The 19,766-nt window shown below is 42.2% G+C and overlaps 2 protein-coding genes across 7 annotated transcripts in view; one reads left to right on the forward strand and one right to left on the reverse strand.

The window, feature by feature from the left end:
• Positions 1-78: 78 nt before the first annotated feature.
• On the reverse strand, positions 79-14,108 carry MDH1 (malate dehydrogenase 1). The gene is made up of 9 exons (XM_083606716.1): positions 13,980-14,108; positions 9,282-9,380; positions 8,815-8,911; positions 7,689-7,864; positions 7,052-7,174; positions 6,720-6,896; positions 3,628-3,741; positions 3,203-3,292; positions 79-750 (listed from the first exon to the last, which is right to left on the reverse strand). Exons 1-9 carry the CDS (start codon positions 13,980-13,982, stop codon positions 625-627), a joined length of 1,005 nt encoding a protein of 334 aa, XP_083462842.1. The 5' UTR covers positions 13,983-14,108; the 3' UTR covers positions 79-624.
• Positions 14,109-14,139: 31 nt separating this feature from the next.
• Positions 14,140-19,766, forward strand: part of WDPCP (WD repeat containing planar cell polarity effector) — a 195,272-nt gene continuing 189,645 nt past the window's right edge. For 2 of the 6 annotated variants that reach the window (XM_083606497.1, XM_083606493.1), the window contains exon 1: positions 18,769-18,992. The gene's annotated coding sequence lies outside the window, so the exon portion shown is untranslated. Of the gene's footprint in view, positions 14,257-14,495; positions 15,373-18,768; positions 18,993-19,537; positions 19,556-19,766 lie in introns of those variants that run through there. The other 4 variants (XM_083606502.1, XM_083606498.1, XM_083606499.1 and 1 more) reach the window with 4 other exon arrangements.

The following is a 19,766-nucleotide window of genomic DNA, read 5'->3' on the forward strand; positions in this document are numbered from 1 at the left end:
GCACACAATCTGCTTTATGGTGAAGGTTGTGTTTTACATACTTTCATGAAAGCAAGGTAAACAAAAAACCACAAAAGCTGCTTACTCAGCAACATTTAATGTAATTTCCAGTAAAATTTGTGCATCAATGATGGTCAACATATGGTACATTCATTGTATGCAAAATGCATTTCCTACTTAAGAGATTTTAATGGTAGAAATATAGGCTCTTGTGCACTTTGATAAAGACCAATGGTGGCTCTAATTGTACTTGATGAATAAAGTGCTAAAGCCCATTTCATAAAATCAGCTTTTAGCACTATGTAGCTGGTTTTAGTGTAATTAAAGCTGAAAGGCTACTATCCTTCTAATGCACAATGCAATAACAAGAAGCAAACAGTAATAAATCAAGAAGATTTGGTCAAGTGTGCAAACTACTTTCGAAACATGTTGTGTGATAACTTCATTACTAAGAGCACTCAATAACAGGCACAGATGTACCAACAAAGCAGGTACTGACTGCTGCAGCAGGGCGGGGAAGACAACTGACGGATACAGTAATCACATTTGATGCTGAATTTAGAGACGACTTTTAGACTCCTCTGTGTTTAAGCCATCTCCCGAAGCATCCTGAGCAGTACCTAGTCATGCACTGGACAGAAACTCCACAGCAGTCTCCTTTTCATCAGTGAGCTCTTTGGCAGTCAAATCCATCTTCTCACGGGAGAAGTCATTAACAGGAAGGCCTTCGACCAACTTCCATGTTTTATCCTGTGAAAAATGAATTGGTGACTTCTAAAGCCTTTAAACCATAACAAATTTCAACTCCACAGTGTTACAGGATAAAGGTGTGACAGGGCTATTGATTAGGTCAGCCTTTCCGGCTGACTGGGGATAATGGGAGGTGTCCTCCAAAACAGCAGGAGGGCACCAGCTTGGAGAAGGTTGGATTAGGTATTCACTAGACTCCGCACAGGAGCTTAAAACAAACTAGACATAGATATAGGGAATCATAGAGCCACAGACTTGTAATAAACAAGTTGGTCATTCCCAACCAGCGGAGGTGTTTTAGGGAACTTTAAGAATGTATTCTTCACACTTTGCCAAATTAGAACTCCAAGTATTTTTTGGAGAAAGCTACGTTAAACTGTTATGAAAACAATGTAAGTGTTGCATATGATTTGAATGACCACCCTATGTCTACAGTTACTAAGATACTGTATTCAATATATTACTGAGTTTGGGGGGGGGGGCAAACCTTGATGATACCTTTGAAAGATGTGATGAACAATATTTTAAAAACAGGAGATATCCAGCAACATGGAAAGAAGTATTTATTACTTTGATTCCAAAACAGGATGCAGATTTCTTACAAATTAAAAATTATAAGCAAATCTCATTGTTAAATAATGACTATAAACTGTTTTCAAGTATTTTAGCAAACAGATTGAAAAGAGTATTAAAAGATATAATACATGAAGACCAAGCTGGCTTTCTTCCTGGTAGTCAGATGAAAGATAACATAAGAAACATAGTTGATATAATTGAATATTTGACGACCAGGAATGATAAGCAAGCAGTGTTATTATTTATAGAGGCTATAAGTGTAAAAAAGCTAAATATGGAAAGAAATTGGGCCACCTATGAAGATTTGGTGATGGAAATAGATAATCAGTGGGAATTAAAATCTTATGAAGAAATTAAAAGTTTAGTAAAAGATTGGTTGCATTATTGTCAAATAAATGAAATATTTAAAGAAGATTAAAAAAATAATGGATTTGAGTATATAAAATCCAGGTTTGAATTAGATTTGTTAAGCTCTAAAATTAAAATACTGTCAAAAATGTATAAATTACTTTTAGAATGGCATGTGAAAGATGAAGAAGTTAAATCTGTTATGGTACATTGGGCAAAAGATATTGGTTATAATATACAATTAGAAGATTGGGAAAAACTTTGGAAAGACGGAATAAATTTTACAGCTCGCAGTTCGCTTAAAGAAAATGTAATGAAAATGATGTACAGATGGTATATAACACCAGTGAAGTTAGCAAAAATGTACTGATCAGATAATCAATGTTGGAAATGTAAAGAAAAAGATGGTACCTTCTTTCATATGTGGTGGGTTTTTAAGAAAGTGAAGGCTTTCTGGGAAATGATATACCTGTATAATGAACTTTAAAAAATGTTGAAATATACATTTGTAAAAAAACCAGAAGCCTTTTTACTGGGTATTGTAGGCAGAGAAATACATAAGCAAGATAAAACACTCTTTTTATATGCAACAACTGCAGCAAGAATATTATTGGCCCAAAAATTGAAACGGGAAGAGATTCCGACGAAAGAAGAGTGGCAGATGAAACGATTGGACTATGCAGATTTGGCGAAATTGACAGGGAAATTTTGGAACCAGCAAGACCAGACCTTTCTGAAAGACTGGAATAAATTTATGCTGTATTTGAAAGACAACTGTAAACAACTGACATTGTTAGTAGAGTTACAAGAAGTTTTATACGGTTAGATGTATCATTTATTACTACAGTTGAACCTCTGTTTACGTAAACTTTGGGATGCGCGCAAGGAACGGATCCCTTCCACAACCAGAGGTCCAACTGTAGTATGATTCTTAAATAGTTTATTTAAGATTAGGATTTAAGGGTAATAACCACAATAATAAAATGCAATATTAGAGTATAAATAGGAAAACCATTAGTCGAGGAGGAGGGAAGTCTCAAGCTGAGATGGCCAAGTGGTTTTTATATATTATATGTAAGATGTATGTTTTGCCTAAAAAATATTTGTAAAACTCAATAAAAATTATTTCAACAACAAAAAAAAGAGGTGTGGGAGGGAGTTCATCGTTACACAAAGGTGATTGTTCTGTCAGGCCAAGCATTTTAGCTTTCCTAAAATGCCCCTTGCGTGCTGTTCTGAGGGTTCTCCTGACCCGCTCCCCAAAGCCAGTTTTGAGGGGGAATGACGAGGAGAGAAGGGGAGCCCCACTGCACAAACAGAAATCCTTCACAGTGGCTCCACTTGCAGGACTCATTAGTTAAATCCTGCACTATGTGCTTTAGGGGTAGTATCTAAACTGCTGTTGCTGTTTTATAGATTCTTTAATGCGCACAGTAGTGATGTCCACATTGCACTTGTGCTTCTTGAACTTTGCACAGTATCACATTTACTTAACAAGTATTTCAGAAACTGCATATTTTTTACATACCTTTATTACAACAGGAAATGAATAGATCAGATCTTCAGGGACACCATATGAATTTCCATCAGAAATAACACCCATGGAAACAAATTCACCCTTTAAATAAGAATACAAATAAATAGTGTAGTACTTTCCCAATTATTTACTTCACATTTGGCATAAGCATATATCGTTCTGAAGGAAGGGTCTGCATCCTGTTACAATTCTTTGCATTCCAGAATATCAACTTGCCATTTTTCTCTTTACACTTATGATCAGTTTTATCACATTTGTGATATTTTATCACATTTGTGATTTTACCAAGAGATTCATGAAAGCATATATAAGATTATCAGGTGATCAGCTGTATGCCTAATATAAAGGAAGTATATACTAAACTTTAAACAGCTATTATCAAAGCTAGCTTCTCTATGGGCTGCTGCAACACTTACCTCTGGAGTGCCAAACCAAAGGTCTCTCACATGATCACAGATAGCTTTGGCTGCCGACATTGCACTTGATAGCTTCCTGGCTTTAATAACAGCTGCACCTCGCTGCTGAACAGTCTGTAGTATTGACAGAGGAAAATTACTGGACTATTTGCAGCTACTACCATAATTATTCTTTATTATAATGAGTCCAAGACAGAGAGGCTACCAATATTGTCTACATAAGGACAATGAAAAACATTTAAAGCATTTTTACCCAGTTCCTCACCCCAAAAACTCCCAGAGTAGCTTTCAGATAAATAAAACACAAGACATTCCTTGCCTTCAAAGATTACAATCTAGAACACAAAAGAACAGGGAATATACCAACTTCACATGAAGTCTACAGAACAGGCATAGGCACACTCAGTCCTCCAGATGTTTTGGGACTACAATTCCCATCATTCCTGACCACTGGTCTTGTTAGCTAGGGATCACGGGAGTTGTAGTCCTAAAACATCTGGAGGGCCAAGTTTGCCTATGGCTGCAATAGAGCTTTACAAAACCCAGGCTGAATTTAATCAGATTTAGGAATTTAATCAGATCCATGGACATTAACCTTTTATCTTGATATTGTTGCTGGGTAAGATTTGGTTTTCAACATTATGATCTATCAGCAGCTAAATACCAGTATACGCTGATATATCACAATGCCTGAAATGTATCTCGGCTGCTTCTCCTCCCCACCTTAGGGGAGGAAGACGCAGCCAAGATACACTGCTCAGCCTCATACCACTCTGACTGCTGCAAGAGCAGTATGGGGGCTTGAACATCTGAGGCGTGGGCAGTCCCCGCCCTCTGGCTCACGTGAGCTGGAGGCAGGGGGCTCCCTCAAAAGTGCCTGGCAGCGTCTCTTATTTTTTCTTTTAAAAAAGAAGATAAACAAATTTTAAACAATTCGACATTTCAAATTTAGCAATCAATCATTCCACCTACAAAATTCTCTCCCTTCCTCCATGGTTCACTCAAAATTTCAATTTGTGCTGCATATTATAGTTACCCTATACCTTCACCTTATCTCACAGTAAAAACAAAAAGTTCACCCCCACTGCTGTTCCCACTCAAATCCTCAAATCTTACTTACCAATTCTACATATTCTATCTATTTCAGCTGCCATTCTTCTTTGGTAGGTATCACCTCATCGCACCATTTTTGTGCATACAATATTCGTGCTACCGTGGTTGCGTAAAGAAATAGATTTATACAAGTTTTTTGGATATCTGCTCCAGGTATCCCTAGTTAAAAAAAAGCTTCTGGGTGTTTTTTTTTGGGGGGGGGGATTACCTTGAATATCCTTTTCAACTCATTATACTGTATTTTTCACTCTATAGGACGCACTTTTTTCCCTCCAAACATTAAGGGGAAATGTTTGTGCGTCCTATGGAGTGAATGCAGGCTCCTTGGCTTCAGCGAAAGCAACGCGAAGCCTCCAAAGCGCAGAGGCTACGCTCCTTATCATTGGTGCCCGTGATCCGGAGGCTACGTGTTGCTTTCGCTGAAGCCTGGAGAGCGAGAGGGGTTAGTGCGCACTCCTGGCTTCAGTGAAAGGAACCCGAAGCCTTTGGAGCGCAGCACGAGGTTCCGCTGTGCTCCAAAGGCTTCAGGCAGCTATCCCTGAAGCCTTTGGAGCGCAGCAGGAAATCAAGCTGTGCTCCAAAGGCTTTGGGGTTAGCTGCGCAAAGCCTCTGCAGGGCAGTGGGGTGCCTTCACCCTGCTGCCCTGCGGAGGCTTCAAAGGCTGTCCCCGAAGCCAGAACAGCGAGATGGAGTGCTGTGCAGCGCTCCATCTCGCTGTTCTAGCTTCAGGGTTAGCGGTGCAAAGCCTCTGCAGGGCAGCGGAAGCCTTCATCCCGCTGCCCTCCGGAGGCTTCGCGGGCTGTCCCAGAAGCCTCTGCAGGACACGGGGATGAAGGCTCCCCGTGCCCTGTGGAGGCTTCGCGAAAAGCTAGACCAGCTATCCCAGTGGCTATCCCAGAAGCCAGAACAACAAGAGGCTATCCCAGAAGCCAGATCCCTCTTGCTGTTCTGGCTTTTGGGATTCAGATTTTTGTTTGTTTGTTTGTTTCCTCCCCCCCAAACTAGGTGCGTCCTATAGAGCGAAAAATACGGTAAATCATTTCCCAAAAGTCCTTAGCTACTTTGCACGGCCACCACATTCCCAACAAAGATTAGATGTTGATTTATAAATTTTGGCTTATTTACTTGGTGTTAGGTACCATCTACATATCATTTTCATAAAATTCTCCCTCCAGGTATAACATGCTGTGAATTTCAACCCAGATTTCCCATGATTCTAATTCTATGATGCCCCACACCCCTAGCCCACACCCCTAGCCCAGATTTAACAATTTCGTCTTGGGTTTCCTATGCTAACAATATCTTATACATCCTCGAAATCAGTTTTCTCTATTGGTTCCCTTTCAGACTGAGAACTTTGGACATTGAAGCCACACTTTTTATGACATCATTCAGTTGGTAGTAATGCAACCAACTCATTACCTGATTTCTAATATCCTCAAACTTTTTCATTTTACATCTTTTTCGGTAAAATGCCGCAAGTCTCTCTATATTGACTACTTCTTTTCCATGTTCAAATTCTTCTGGGAGATTGCTTCCTTAGCTACAATAGCATTGAAATAAAGCACATGGGGGAATTGTGTATCCATGCAGTGGTCCCACTGGTGTAGGGCATACAGTCCTGGGAAAAAGAAAACCTCTTTGAATTCTGAATTCAGACACTCTGTAATATGACATGTTTTGTTGCTCATCTGGGGTTCTATTTACCTAATTTTAAGACCTGCTAAGGAACAGATGGTTGTTATTATGTCCTCATATGTAAAACCACAGAATTCAAAGAGGGTGTACTTTCTTTTTCCCACGACTATACATGCATAGAGTTTATCTACATTCAAATGGCAGAGCATGGCCACTGTACAAAACCGCTAATGTAGAAGCTGATATTCTGAAATCCTGACTCTGGAACATCTGCTACTCATGTTACGTTGCTGCAATAGACAAGACAAGAAAAAACGAAATCACCCACATTATTAACTTACAGTAATGAAGTCACCCTTGAGCCAGTTATCATTCTTCACAGCTTCATAAACTCCAATGTCTTTTCCTTGCACTTTCACCTTGGCATGATTAACATCTGGATATTGAGTAGAGGAGTGATTCCCCCAGATGATGCAGTTCTTTACATCCCTGGCAGTCACACCAACTTTGATAGCAATCTAGTTTTATTGAGGGTAGGAAGCAGAAAATGCCAAGATCAGATGGTAATTTGAAGCATTTAGATTCCCTACCCCTTTTAAACAAATTATTTCAAAAAACTGGTGTACATAAAGAACAAAAAGGTGTTTTCTATAACTTAGAAGAGAGTTCCTACCTGGGATTTAGCTCTGTTGTGATCCAGACGGGTTAAACAACTGAAATTCTCCTTTGGTATAGATGGAGCAGACTTTGAGGCAATCAGGCAGTTAGTATTTGCTGGATTGCCTACCACAATAACCTGATTGGGGGGCAAGGAAGAAAGTGGACTATTTACTGCAAGTCTGTCAAGTGACCAGCCAACTAAACCACAATTGCTGAGATTTCAGATGTGATTTATAGTTTAGAGATTTTTTTTTAATGCTAAGGCAGTATATAAATTGTGTAAACCAACATTTCACTCATCATGTGGAAATTGAAATCTGATAAAAGGCAAATTACTAAACTAGAAACATTTTGTAAACTGGTTAACAAGACAAATGCTACAAAAATGTCTTCCCCCCTTTTAAAGACTCAGGTAGCTTAAAACTTGGATGCTCGACTGTAATTAAAGAAGTGCCAACTTCATTTCTGTGTTCAAAGTACTTCACATGTTATGATAGCAATCCTTTTAACAGCTTAAAGGGTAGACCAGACTTAGTAGCCTTATATTATGGACAGAAGTAAGAGAGTGACGATGAGATGATATGTAAATCAGCAATCTCTTGCGGCACAGCTCATTCTCTTAGCAACCACGTCACACCAGCTGTATTCACCTTAACAGTCTTCTTTGCATACTTGTCCAATGCAGCTCCTTGTGACTTAAAAATTTTCACATTTGCCTTGAGCAGATCTTTGCGTTCCATGCCCTCTTTCCTTGGCATGGAGCCAACTAGGATGGCTATATCAAGGTCTTTAAATGCAACATCTTCTTTGTCAGTTGCAATTACCTCTGTAAGTAGAGAGGAAGAGGGCTGAAAGATGAGTTTATGGTAAAACTATGAGGGGAAACCAGTGCCTTCAGAACTAATCATAACAAGGCTGTGGCCAAAATCCCAAAGCATATCAAAAAGTCTGCTACTGCTTCTGCTCAAGTGTCAATTCTCTCTTTTTCTAATGCCTCAACCTAATGCCTTTTCTCTAATGCCTCAACCTATTAATAAATTGTGAAGTGAATTTGCTTCGTGACATCCATGATCCAAACTGGTCTAAACTTTGTTTAGATTAGTGTTTCTCAAACTTGGCTCTCCAGCTGTTGCTGGACTACAACCCATCATTCATAACCACTGGTCATGCTAGCTAGGTATGATGGGAGTTGTAGTCCAACAGCCGCTGGAAAGCCAAGTTTGAAAGCACTGGTTTAGATGCAAGCCAAAAGAAAACACAAGTCTCCTTTTTCTCCCATTTTTCCCCATTTTTTCCAAGGTTATTGAAATAATGATTCAGTGGCCACTTTATTAGGTAAGCATAACCAAAGGCAAAAGCTTTCATCACTGAAATTAACTACATCACACTAATGTACAATCACTGAATCAATGTGAAGTAGGTTTCTATTAAATTTGACTTTCTTTTAATTGACACTAGTGGTCAGTAGAGTAAAATGTGCAAGTATACTACCGGACAAGCTTCCCCAGTGCTTTGAAAATTATTTTCTTCCACCACAGACTATACCTCCCATAGTCTGCTTAATGTGTTCGGCTTATAAATCTTACATTTAATTCCTCATGCAAGCCAACATCTCTTCAATTTACAGAATGGCAAAATGGTCCTCTTTTGCCCTGACATATATGGCCACTACACTGAACAATGCTGTTAAATTTGGCAGTAATGTGTCTCTCATTTGCCTATATATTTCAAACCTAAGCATCTGCAGACAGAGCACAAACTGAATTTTCTTGTCACCTCTTAACAGAGGAAGAGCACAGTCTTGCAATTCCATAAGTACGCCGTCCAATACAGTCATCATGGGAGTGATATCCAATAGCACAAGAATAAGAGGCTGTAAAGCAACAACAGTTGTGTCAGTTACTTAGTTTATTTAATATTGATCAGATTACATGTAAGATCAAATTAAATTAGATTCCTTGTCCTGTTTGTACCACCATATTAATGCAGTACAAAATATATTTAAGAGTAATTTATAATTTGTCAGAATCTTTGTTACCATTCTATACAATGAATATATATTAAAAAACTCATTTCTGCATAATGGAATCTCACTTTCCTTCCACAAGACAGTCATTTTAATAACAATTGACAAAAAAATCAATGAGGCCCTTTTCTTGCACTGGATGTCTGTTAACAACTGCAGAGTTGACCTTTGTGCTCATATGGACTGCTTATGGGTATGCTATCATTTTATCCATTACCTGATCTGCTCCGAAGACATCACCCTTAGCAATGCCGTAGAGCAGAGAGTAGGCAATCTGTCCAGCAGCACCAGTCACGAGGACTTTGATTGGTTTGGACTGAAAGAGAAAGAATATTTGTAGATTTCCATAAACACGTTTTCTCTCGTTACTGTAGAATGAACTTTCATAAAAGTTAGCGTTTGGCAAATAATTTGTCAGGAAGGCTGTTAGGAGGTCTATGATTCAGCTAACCTTCCAACTGTGAACGAACCAGACTGCCAGGAATTCATTATAATTATTCAGTCTTGGGATAGCCAAGACACGTTTTAAACTTATAAACAGAACAGAAAAGTTAAAAGGACAAATCTCCCATGCAGAATACAGAAACATCAATATTCTGTACCAGCCTAAACATGAGCTATTTTAAAGAGATTTCTCAAAAACTACAGTCTTTTGGAAACATGGCAGTTACATGTAGAAAATGAAAAGCTGAAAGACAATTTTTATTTAAGACCACCATATAACAAGACAAGGGTGAAAAATATACTAGGTAACCTTATACTGTCAGATATATATGAGAATATAAAGTGCCTTGCAACTTTTAGTATCTACAATTAAACATCTGACTTTAGGCAATGACATAGGAAACTGACACACTGCTATAGAGAACATGCATGCACATAGTTAATAGATCTTATGGGGAGCAGTTCTCCTTATGCTTGAGCAGTTCTCCTTATGCTTGTACCCTGCCTTTCTTTCATCATGGAACCCAATGTGGCCATATGTGGTTTCCATTTAGGCACTGGCCAGATCTGCTCTCACATCAAACTCGTGGGGTAAGCTAAGTGTTGTGCTCATTTAAGGAAGGTATTTGAGTCTATTCATTGCTAGCAAAATGATGCAGGCTGCTGTTTCAAAGCAGAGAAATTTCAGCTCACTCAAGCAACAGCTCTTAGATTAAAAAGTTTGAACAAAAGAAATGATGTGGCCTCAAGAAAAACAAAATGCAAGTTTCAACAAGGGGAAAAAAAGTCTGCTATTTTATATCTGATGCACTACTTTGACTTAGCAAGACAATGTTTTTCAGGTTTAGTAGGATTTGCAACTTATGTAATGTTGGATGCCAGCTGTTTGAAGTCTGTATTAATTACAATCCCCAAGATCCTCTTCCTAAGTTACTGGTGTTGGCCAGTTTACAGTAACTGGATAAAATAATCATGGTTATCAACAAAAAGAACTGGTTTAAACTAGAGAAATACAAATCCATTTAAATGTGATGATTAATTATGAGTAAAGAACCTATACTAGTGAAAGCAATCATGAAAGACAATGCATCATACCTGTAAAGGGAAGGAGAAAGTTAAATAGACTTATTAGTACAGTGGTACCTCGGGTTACAGATGCTTCAGGTTACAAACGGTTCAGGTTACAGACCGTAACCTCGGGTTAAGAACTTTGCTTCAGGATGAGAACGGAAATCGCGCAGCGGTGGCGCAGTGGCAGCAGCAGGAGGCCCCATTGGCTAAAGTGGTGCTTCAGGTTAAGAACAGTTTCAGGTTAAGAATGGAGCACCCTTCCCCACGTGAAGTCATGACTATAAGCTCAACTTAAAATTGCTTGCAATTAATAATTCTCATAATTCTGCATATAAAATTGGATTCTTCACTGAGTGCCAGAGCCTGCAGCTGGGAGTGTGAGGGAGGTGATGTGGCACCACACAAGTTTCCAGATCCCTTCAGTTTAGGCTGGGAGTGAACTGTGGACTCCTTTCACCTCCAACCAGTGGGTATGTAGGCCAGGGCTGTTGGAAGTCCAAAACAACTGGAATGCTCATGCGGGCTTCCACAAACCTAGTAGATGCACAAGCATGTTGATCCACCTACAGTTCTTCCATATTTCAACAGCGCTGCTGTATTACTATAAAAGCTCACAGTGTTATCTGTAAAGATTTAAATGCTTTTTTTAAAAAAGGTAACTTGTATAATTTCTTACTAAGAGTTACTAAGAGTTAATTCTTTATACCATCTCTGGTTTTACTGCAGAATATGTCCTGTGCTCTGACATCATCAGGATTAAATGGTGTGTTGGGGATTATGGGGGAGATTGCTGCAATCAACATTCCTGCTTTCACGGGCGTTTTATTAATGATGCCATTCATTTAGTCTCTAGTAGTTAAAGTAAATCAATATTTTCCCTCCAGGGTTGTGCTACAAGTCAACACTGACAGTTTCTTTATTCCAGATGCTTCTGTGGCTTAGCTATACAGCACCGTCTCTTTATACAATTTTGGTGCCTAATTGCTTCCATCACAGACTGCACTAATTTAACAGCCTGATCCTGTGAGCTTTTATACCTTTACCCCTTAAGACAAAATATTTTTAAAAGCTTCTTAAAAGGTAAAGGGACCCCTGATCGTTAGGTCCAGTCGTGGCTGACTCTGGGGTTGCGGCGCTCATCTCGCTTAATTAGCCGAGGGAGCTGGCGTACAGCTTCTGGGTCATGTGGCCAGAATGACTAAGCCACTTCTGGCAAACCAGAGCAGCGCACGGAAACGCTGTTTACCTTGCTGCCAGAGCAGTACCTATTTATCTACTTGCACTTTGATGTGCTTTCGAGCTGCTAGGTTGGCAGGAGCAAGGACCGAGCGACGGGAGCTCACCCCGCTGCGGGGATTCGAATCGCCGACCTTCTGATTGGCAAGTCCTAGGCTCTGTGGTTTAACCCACTGCGCCACCCGCATCCCTAGCGCCAAAAGCATTTAAATCTTTACAGATAACACTCTTACTTGTTACCTAATAAAGTGTTATGAGCTGCAGACCATAAGGAAAAGGGTGTGTCTTATGGGACACCCATTGCCTCCTCTCAGTGGATGAGATACCATCCTCTCAGTGGATGAGATACTCAGTGGTCACATAGCATAAACCAGATAAAATTTTGCAATTGATTTGCACCATCATAACACAGTGAATATAAAGTTGCACCTTAAGTCAGTCCTTTCATCAGAAAGCATCAGACTATGGCTATGGCCCCAACCAGAATTTGGAAGTTTGCCTACTTGAAGAGCACCTTGAAAGTCATACAAGGAGACATTCCAGCAATACCAGCAAGTCACACACTGCTGAAATTGAAGACGATAAATGGGGCATTGTTATTGAGCAAGGCTGGCAGTGCTCTCTGCACCTGTCCCCTCAAGTGCTATATACCCTGGTTACTAATGAACAACAGTGACAAAATTTGAGAAAAATATTTTCCCTTCCTGCCCCATCACCGCTTGTAGGTTACCTTCCAAGCCAAGCAGATACTTTTCCAATTTACAAGAGGAGTTTGGATTTGGTATCCCGCTTTATCACTACCCGAAGGAGTCTCAAAGCAGCTAACATTCTCCTTTCCCTTCCTCCCCCCCAACAAACACTCTGTGAGGTGAGTGGGGCTGAGGGACTTCAGAGAAGTGTGACTGCCCAAGGTCACCCAGCAGCTGCAGGTGGAGGAGCGGAGACGCGAATCCGGTTCCCCAGATTACGAGTCCACCGCTCTTAATCACTATACCACACTGGCACCACAAAGGCTTATGGTAGCAAAAAGAATGTAACTGGGTAGAGCTTCTTCTCACATACTCTGTAAAAACAGAGAGCCAAGGCAGCGTGCATCACAAAACCCAAGTACAGTGGTACCTCGGGTTAAGAACTTACCATAATTTGTTCCGGAGGTCCGTTCTTAACCTGAGGTACCACTTTTGCTAATGGAGCCTCCTGCTGCCACCATGCCGCTGGAGCACGATTTCTGTTCTCATCCTGAAGCAAAGTTCTTAACCTGAGGTACTATTTCTGGGTTAGCGGAGTCTGTAACCTGAAGCGTATGTAACCTGAAGTGTATGTAACCCGAGGTACTGAAGCCCAGAAAATGTTTTCATTGCATGCACTGCAGTTGCAATATGAGAGAACAGCAGCTATGGGCTTGCTCTGATTTACCAGGACTTTCATGCATGGTTGAAGCTCTATCACTCCAACTCTCCTTTGTCCTTGCCACGTGTATTCGCAGAACCATAGGATTGTAGAGCTGGAAGGAACCACTATATCAAGTGGTATAGAAATTAAATAAATAAAGTAAGTGGGGCTTGAACCCACGACCAAGAGATTTAAGAGTCTCATGTGTAACAGACTAATCTATTGAGCATATAACTCAGCCAAGGGGACAGCTATGTCTCATCCTTCACCACGTTCAACCCCCAAGCAGTTACCTGAGCCGGTACTCAAATTCTGGTGACAAATTGCGTCAGCACTGCTCGAAGAAGGGGGTTCGTGGGCCTGGTTTTCCCCCATTAAACCCATATGGCCCAGCCCGATTAGTCAACCCCAGTCCCTGGTCAGCCTTTTGAAACGGAGGGACCCACCCCGTCCTGGGTCTCTGCCCCCCGACCCTGCATTGGAGAACAGAGCCCTCAGGCGCCCGCAGGCGGGACGCTTCCTCCCTCCCCTCCTCCTCCTGGCAAGGGACCTTGCGCTGGTTTCGACCCTCGGCCCGCTCTCCCCGGCTCCCGGGCGCTTGGCAGCTGTGCGGAAGGGCAAGCGAGGCCGCTGCCTTTGCTGCCCTTCCATTTTACGGCGGGTGAAGGCGGCTCCTTCGCCGCCGGTCCAGGATCTCGTCAGAACCTTCTGCCTCCCACCCGACCGAGGACGCCGCGCTGCATAATCTGATCCCGAGCTCAGCTTCACTGACCATGGCGGCGGCGGCGGAAGAAGCGCGCGCTCTCTCTCTCCTGGCAGGTCACCTTCTCCCGAGGAGCAGCCGGCGGATACAGCAGAGAAGGCGGAGCTCCGAAAGAGCCACGCCCCACTCTCGTCCCCGCCTCTCGCTTTGCCACCTGGAAGTTGTAGTCCGTAGCCCCGGGACGGAATGTGGTGCGGAATCAAGGTTGCGGCCCAGGAGAACTACAAGGCCCAGGACGCACCGGAGCCGGCTTTTGCCCTCCGTCGTACGTCCGCTGAGGGAAGAGGTGGGCGGAGAGCGGGAGGAGGGAAGACTCGGCTCGAGAGGAAAGGCTTTTGCCTTGACGTCGAAGTCACGCGCTTCTCGCCCGAGGAAAGGAGCTTGGCGGTTGTGGCGCATGCGCAGAAGGGGCCTGAAGGGCCCTCAAGGCTCGGGATTTGAGGCGTCCGGGAGTTTTGCTCGAAGTTCATGGATTTTAGCTGGCAGCGCGGATTTTAAGTAACAGCTTTCAAACAATTTTCAGACGGAAAACTGAAAAAAACGAAGAGGGAGAAACTCAAAAACCAGGATGAAGTTTTATGGACGACAGTACATTCCCATCAGATATACGAGCCCGGTCTTGGCTGGGGAGGGCGGGGTATAAATAAAAATTATTATTATTATTATTATTATTATTATTATTAATGAAGTGTTACTCTGAATTCCAGGTGGGGAGAGAGGAAATAATAAACAGTGACGTCCATAGCAAATTAAATGCCAAAAAGGACAGACAGAACAGTTAACAGTGGGGGCTGCAAAAAAAAATCAGTTATTAACAGCACAAAAAATCTACCTTTGGTGAGGTGGCAGACTCTCCTTTCTTGGAGGTTTTAAGCAGAGGTTGGGTTGCAATCTGTCATGTGTGATCTAGCTGAGATTCCTGCATTACAGGACTAGATGGCCCTCGGGGTCCCTTCCAGCTCTACAATTCTATGATTCTATTATAAAGATACTTCGTTCCGGTTTGGCTTGCCATGGCAGAGGCTGCTCATTTCATCAGAGTCGTTTAGCACGGAATATTTTGAGGATGAAATGGGAGTAATCCTCCTCCCAACCCTGCCAGGACCAAAGGGGAGGGAGCTTCACCCACAGATCGCCCAACACCTGCCCCCAACCCGGAAGGCATGAGGGGGCTGAGGACGCTGGGTGGAAAGCATCGTGCGTCTCTTTCGCAACTCTCCAAAGTTGCCATGAGTGAACTCCTGTTTTTTAAGATTAAAATTCGGACTTAATTAACGGGCATGCTCTGAGTGAGGGCAGATAAACTACTCTGCTAATTGATTCAGCCACTGAGGAGCTAAAGGATTCGAGTGGAAGAGGGGTTATCATCACAATGGAACTGGTATGTTGGAACAAAAGGGGGGTGAGTCTTTTTTGCTTCTTTTTGATATTCTTCGTATTTGCTATTTTACTTGGCAAATCTCCCTGGAAGGGACTGACTACCGATTAATTATGCATGCAAGTGGGATTGGAGAATATTCTAATATTTAAGACTCATTTTGACCTTATTATTAACTTTGTGGAAAAGATTTAGGAAGCTGCAATTAATTCTAATTGATCGTTAAGAATGGAAGATGGGAATTGAGGCTTCTAGCCAAAGTATGGGCTTAACTGATCTGGACAGAGATAAAACAAAGAGGTTTGGAAATACGCCTGATACAAATGGCAGAAAGTCAGATTTCCTCCATTTGGGATGTGTCGCAGTTGATAATTACAGGCACAAAGAAGTGAAAGTGAAAGACATGGAAGAAAATAAACACCCACACAGAAACATATTGTTTGATTTAACTCGCTTGCAAGATGAACTCAGAGGCTGAGAAAAATGAACAAAGGATCAACATCGGATTGATTTATGGGAATCACCTGGACTAACTTAGAGACGCAGCACAAATGTGAGATGATTGCTATCCCCCGACCTCAGAGCATGGGAAGTCAAACAAAGATTTATAATTTGGAATAATACATGAACTGTTTGATTATTTTATAATTTGGAATGTTTTTAATGTGGCTTTTATTGGATTGTTAAATTGGAAAACTTAATAAAGATTATTATATATGTATAAAAAGATACTTTGTTCCAATTCAGTCCACAATTGATGGCACTGAATCTCATGAAGAATTGTAAGCCAGCAGCTTTGCACTGTGGTCTCCTTTGTGAAGTTCCTTTGTTTTTCATACAGTTCTTTTAAAACAACTTTTCATGCTGCTTACCTGATGGAAGACATTTGGGATATAAATGTACAAAAATAGATAATGTTGATAACTGATATCCTCAGCTTGAACAGGGCCAATGAGGCAAATCTAAAAAACAAACAAACATGGAAATGCTACACAGATCAACCCTCAATGAGATGCAGAAAAAGTATATTTCAGAAAGAATTGCAAGTAATAATGACATATACAAACAGATATAAAAACACAACAAATTGAAATTTATTGACATTGTGCCCGTCCACTTCCTGCACTTGTCAAAATGAAGCAGAAGGAAAAAAGAAAGAGAATTTTTGGTCTTGAACTTTCTCATGACTATGGCTGGCTAGGACTGTGATTTTGGAGTGAAAAAGCATTGGAAACAGACAGCTTGACCTTCTCATAAAAGCTTCTGCTGTGCAGCTCCTGTGACTCTTGAATGAGACTGAAATTTCCAGGAACTCTTTCAATCTTACATTCTGCCACATTAATAGCCCAGTTTGGAGTTTTTCCCAATTCCTTTTTTGTTTTTGCTACCCTTAATAATTAATTATGCAGACACTTGGCCACCTAACTACTCACCCTTAATTTCAGATCATCCATGAAGACCCAAAACAGATCCTGTGTGCACAGGGGTGAGGGAGACAACTTCCATTCATTCACTGCGAGAACTGTCCATTTATTTCTCCTCCATGCTTCCAACTGTTAAGATGATCCACCCCCTGATAGCAGACATCTAAGTTTGCTCAGGAGCCTTTGATGGGGATTTTGTCAGACCTATAATAATAAAATAATAATAATAATAATTTATTATTTGTACCCCATCCATCTGGCTGGGATTCCCCAGCCACTCTGGGCGGCTTCCAACAAAAACCAAAAATACACTAAAGTGCCATGCATTAGAAACTTCCCTGAACAGGGCTGCCTGTAGATGTCTTCTGAATGTCAGGTAGTTGTTTATCTCTTTGACATCTGATGGGAGGGCGTTCCGCAGGGCAGGTGCCACCACCAAGAAGGCCCTCTGCCTGGTTCCCTGTAGCTTGCTTCTCGCAATGAGGGAACCGCCATAAGGCCCTTGGCGCTGGACCTCAGTGTCCGGGCTGAACGATGGGGGTGGAGACGCTCCTTCAGGTATACGGGGCCGAGGCCTTTTAGGGCTTTAAAGGTCAACACCAACACTTTGAATTGTGCTCGGAAACGTCCTGGGAGCCAATGTAGGTCTTTCAAGACCGGTGTTACGTGGTCTCTTGGTTCATTTTGCTCAGTATTGTCCTTGTCTATGCTGGCTGACCGCAACTATCCAGTGTCTTTCCCAACACTGGCTAGAGATGCCAGGAACTGAATTTAGAACCTTCTGCAAGCAATGCAGATGCTGTACGGCTGAGTCTGCATACTCACCTACATTTAAAGCACATGATTCCCCCAAAATAATCCTCAGAATTGAAGTTTGTTGAGGGTGCTGAGAATTGTAGCTTTGGGAGATAAACGAATAGTTCCCAGGATTTTTTGGAGGAAGCCATGTGATTTAAATGTATGATATGTAAGTCGCTGACATTACAGCCCTTTCTCAAATAAGTTTAAGATACTTCTAAGGAGATCTTACTCATTTCCTTTAATGTGAAATAACATTGAACTGGTTTGCAGGCAGGCAAGTTGCACTTTTGAAAATATTGTTTCTCACGAAATAAAACTTAGCATGAAATTCCTGTCTGCTTCTCCTTTTGGGGGCCTGGGGGTGGGAGGACGTGCTGGTGTCCGAACATAACTATGCTACTATCCTGATTTTTCCCATTTCTCTCTTTGGAGAGGAAAACAAGCTGTTAAATACAGATGCCCTGTACACTCGAAGTCTACGAATTAGAGTGATACAAATCAGGACCAACTTAGACCGCAGTGCCAGCCATGGGTGTAGCCAGAATTTAGGGGGGGGGACCGAGTTATCTGTGACCCAGTTGGTCAGTTAGTTGTTTTCATTTATTTTCTTGACTGGGGGGCGGATGCCCCTCTGGCTCCGCCCATGGTGCCACCTGAAAAAGTGCCACTGTATTCTGCTCTGGTCAGACCTCACCTGGAGTACTGTGTCCAGTTCTGGGCACCACAGTTCAAGAAGGACACTGACAAACTGGAACGTATCCAGAGGAGGGCAACCAAAATGGTCAAAGGCCTGGAAACGATGCCTTATGAGGAACGGCTAAGGGAGCTGGGCATGTTTAGCCTGGAGAAGAGGAGGTTAAGGGGTGATATGATAGCCATGTTCAAATATATAAAAGGATGTCACATAGAGGAGGGAGAAAGGTTGTTTTCTGCTGCTCCAGAGAAGCGGACACGGAGCAATGGATCCAAACTACAAGAAAGAAGATTCCACCTAAACATTAGGAAGAACTTCCTGACAGTAAGAGCTGTTCGACAGTGGAATTTGCTGCCAAGGAGTGTGGTGGGGTCTCCTTCTTTGGAGGTCTTTAAGCAGAGGCTTGACAACCATATGTCAGGAGTGCTCTGATGGTGTTTCCTGCTTGGCAGGGGGTTGGACTCGATGGCCCTTGTGGTCTCTTCCAACTCTATGATTCTATGAAGAAGACGGAGCCTGCGAGGACTTGCGGCGTTTCCTGTCTCTGCGCGCGCGCCAATGAATCCCAGGCAGCCGCGGGCGGGTCCATTTGGCTTCCTGGCTGGGGAGCCTCTGCTTCGCCGGTTGCCAAGTGACGCCGAGAAAGCGCGCGCCGGGTGGAAAAGAAGGGGTCGCCGCCGCCGCCTTGCCTTTGCCTTCCTCCTCCTCCTCCTCCTCCTCGAATGGTGAGCGCTGCGAGAGACATTGTGCATTTCGGAGCACCCGAAACTCGCCTTCTTTGCTCTGCTCTTTTTTCCTCGCTTGTTCTGTTTTTAGGGGGCGGGCGGGGAGAGAAGCCCCCATCTAAGGACCTGCGAGGGCAAGAAGAGGCGGCGGGCCGGGGCTAGTCCCAAGCTCCTCGCGTAGCCGGATTTTGTTTTCCTTTACCCTTTTTTATCCTATTACCCTGATTACAGCGGTAGTTTTCTGATACTCCTGCCTGCTGCCTTTCAGTTTATTTACTGCGCGTCGCTTGTGACTCCTCTCCTCACTATAGGCACCCAGAGCTGTGTTTCGTGGAAATAAATGCACTCACACCCTAGGGAACAGGTCTTTGGGGTTACATGCATTTTTATTGAAGGAATGAAGCAAAAGCAGCAAAAAGTCCTGCAGCACATTTTATCATGGCATAAGCTTTTACAGACTAGTGGCCACATTGTAAGATGCGTTGGATGAAAGCTTAGGTCACGTTTTGGTGTTTAAACTGCTGCAGGACTTCAAACTAACACAGCTGCCTCTCTGGAAATTGGTATGAAGGTGACCAAGCTTGGCTTTGTAGTCTCAAAGGCAATAATAGTTTATGGTGATTCATATGATTTAATATAAATTACTATGTTTTGAAATCTTCACTAGAATTTACAGATGTGACAAAGTTTCAGTCTCCTTCTCACACCCAATCCTGTATTTCCCAACCTTTTCCCGACTGTGGCTCCATTCCAACCTTGTTTCCTTCCTGTGGA

Source organism: Podarcis filfolensis (assembly GCF_964270895.1).
Source record: "Podarcis filfolensis genome assembly, chromosome: 3".
Lineage (NCBI taxonomy): Eukaryota > Metazoa > Chordata > Lepidosauria > Squamata > Lacertidae > Podarcis > Podarcis filfolensis.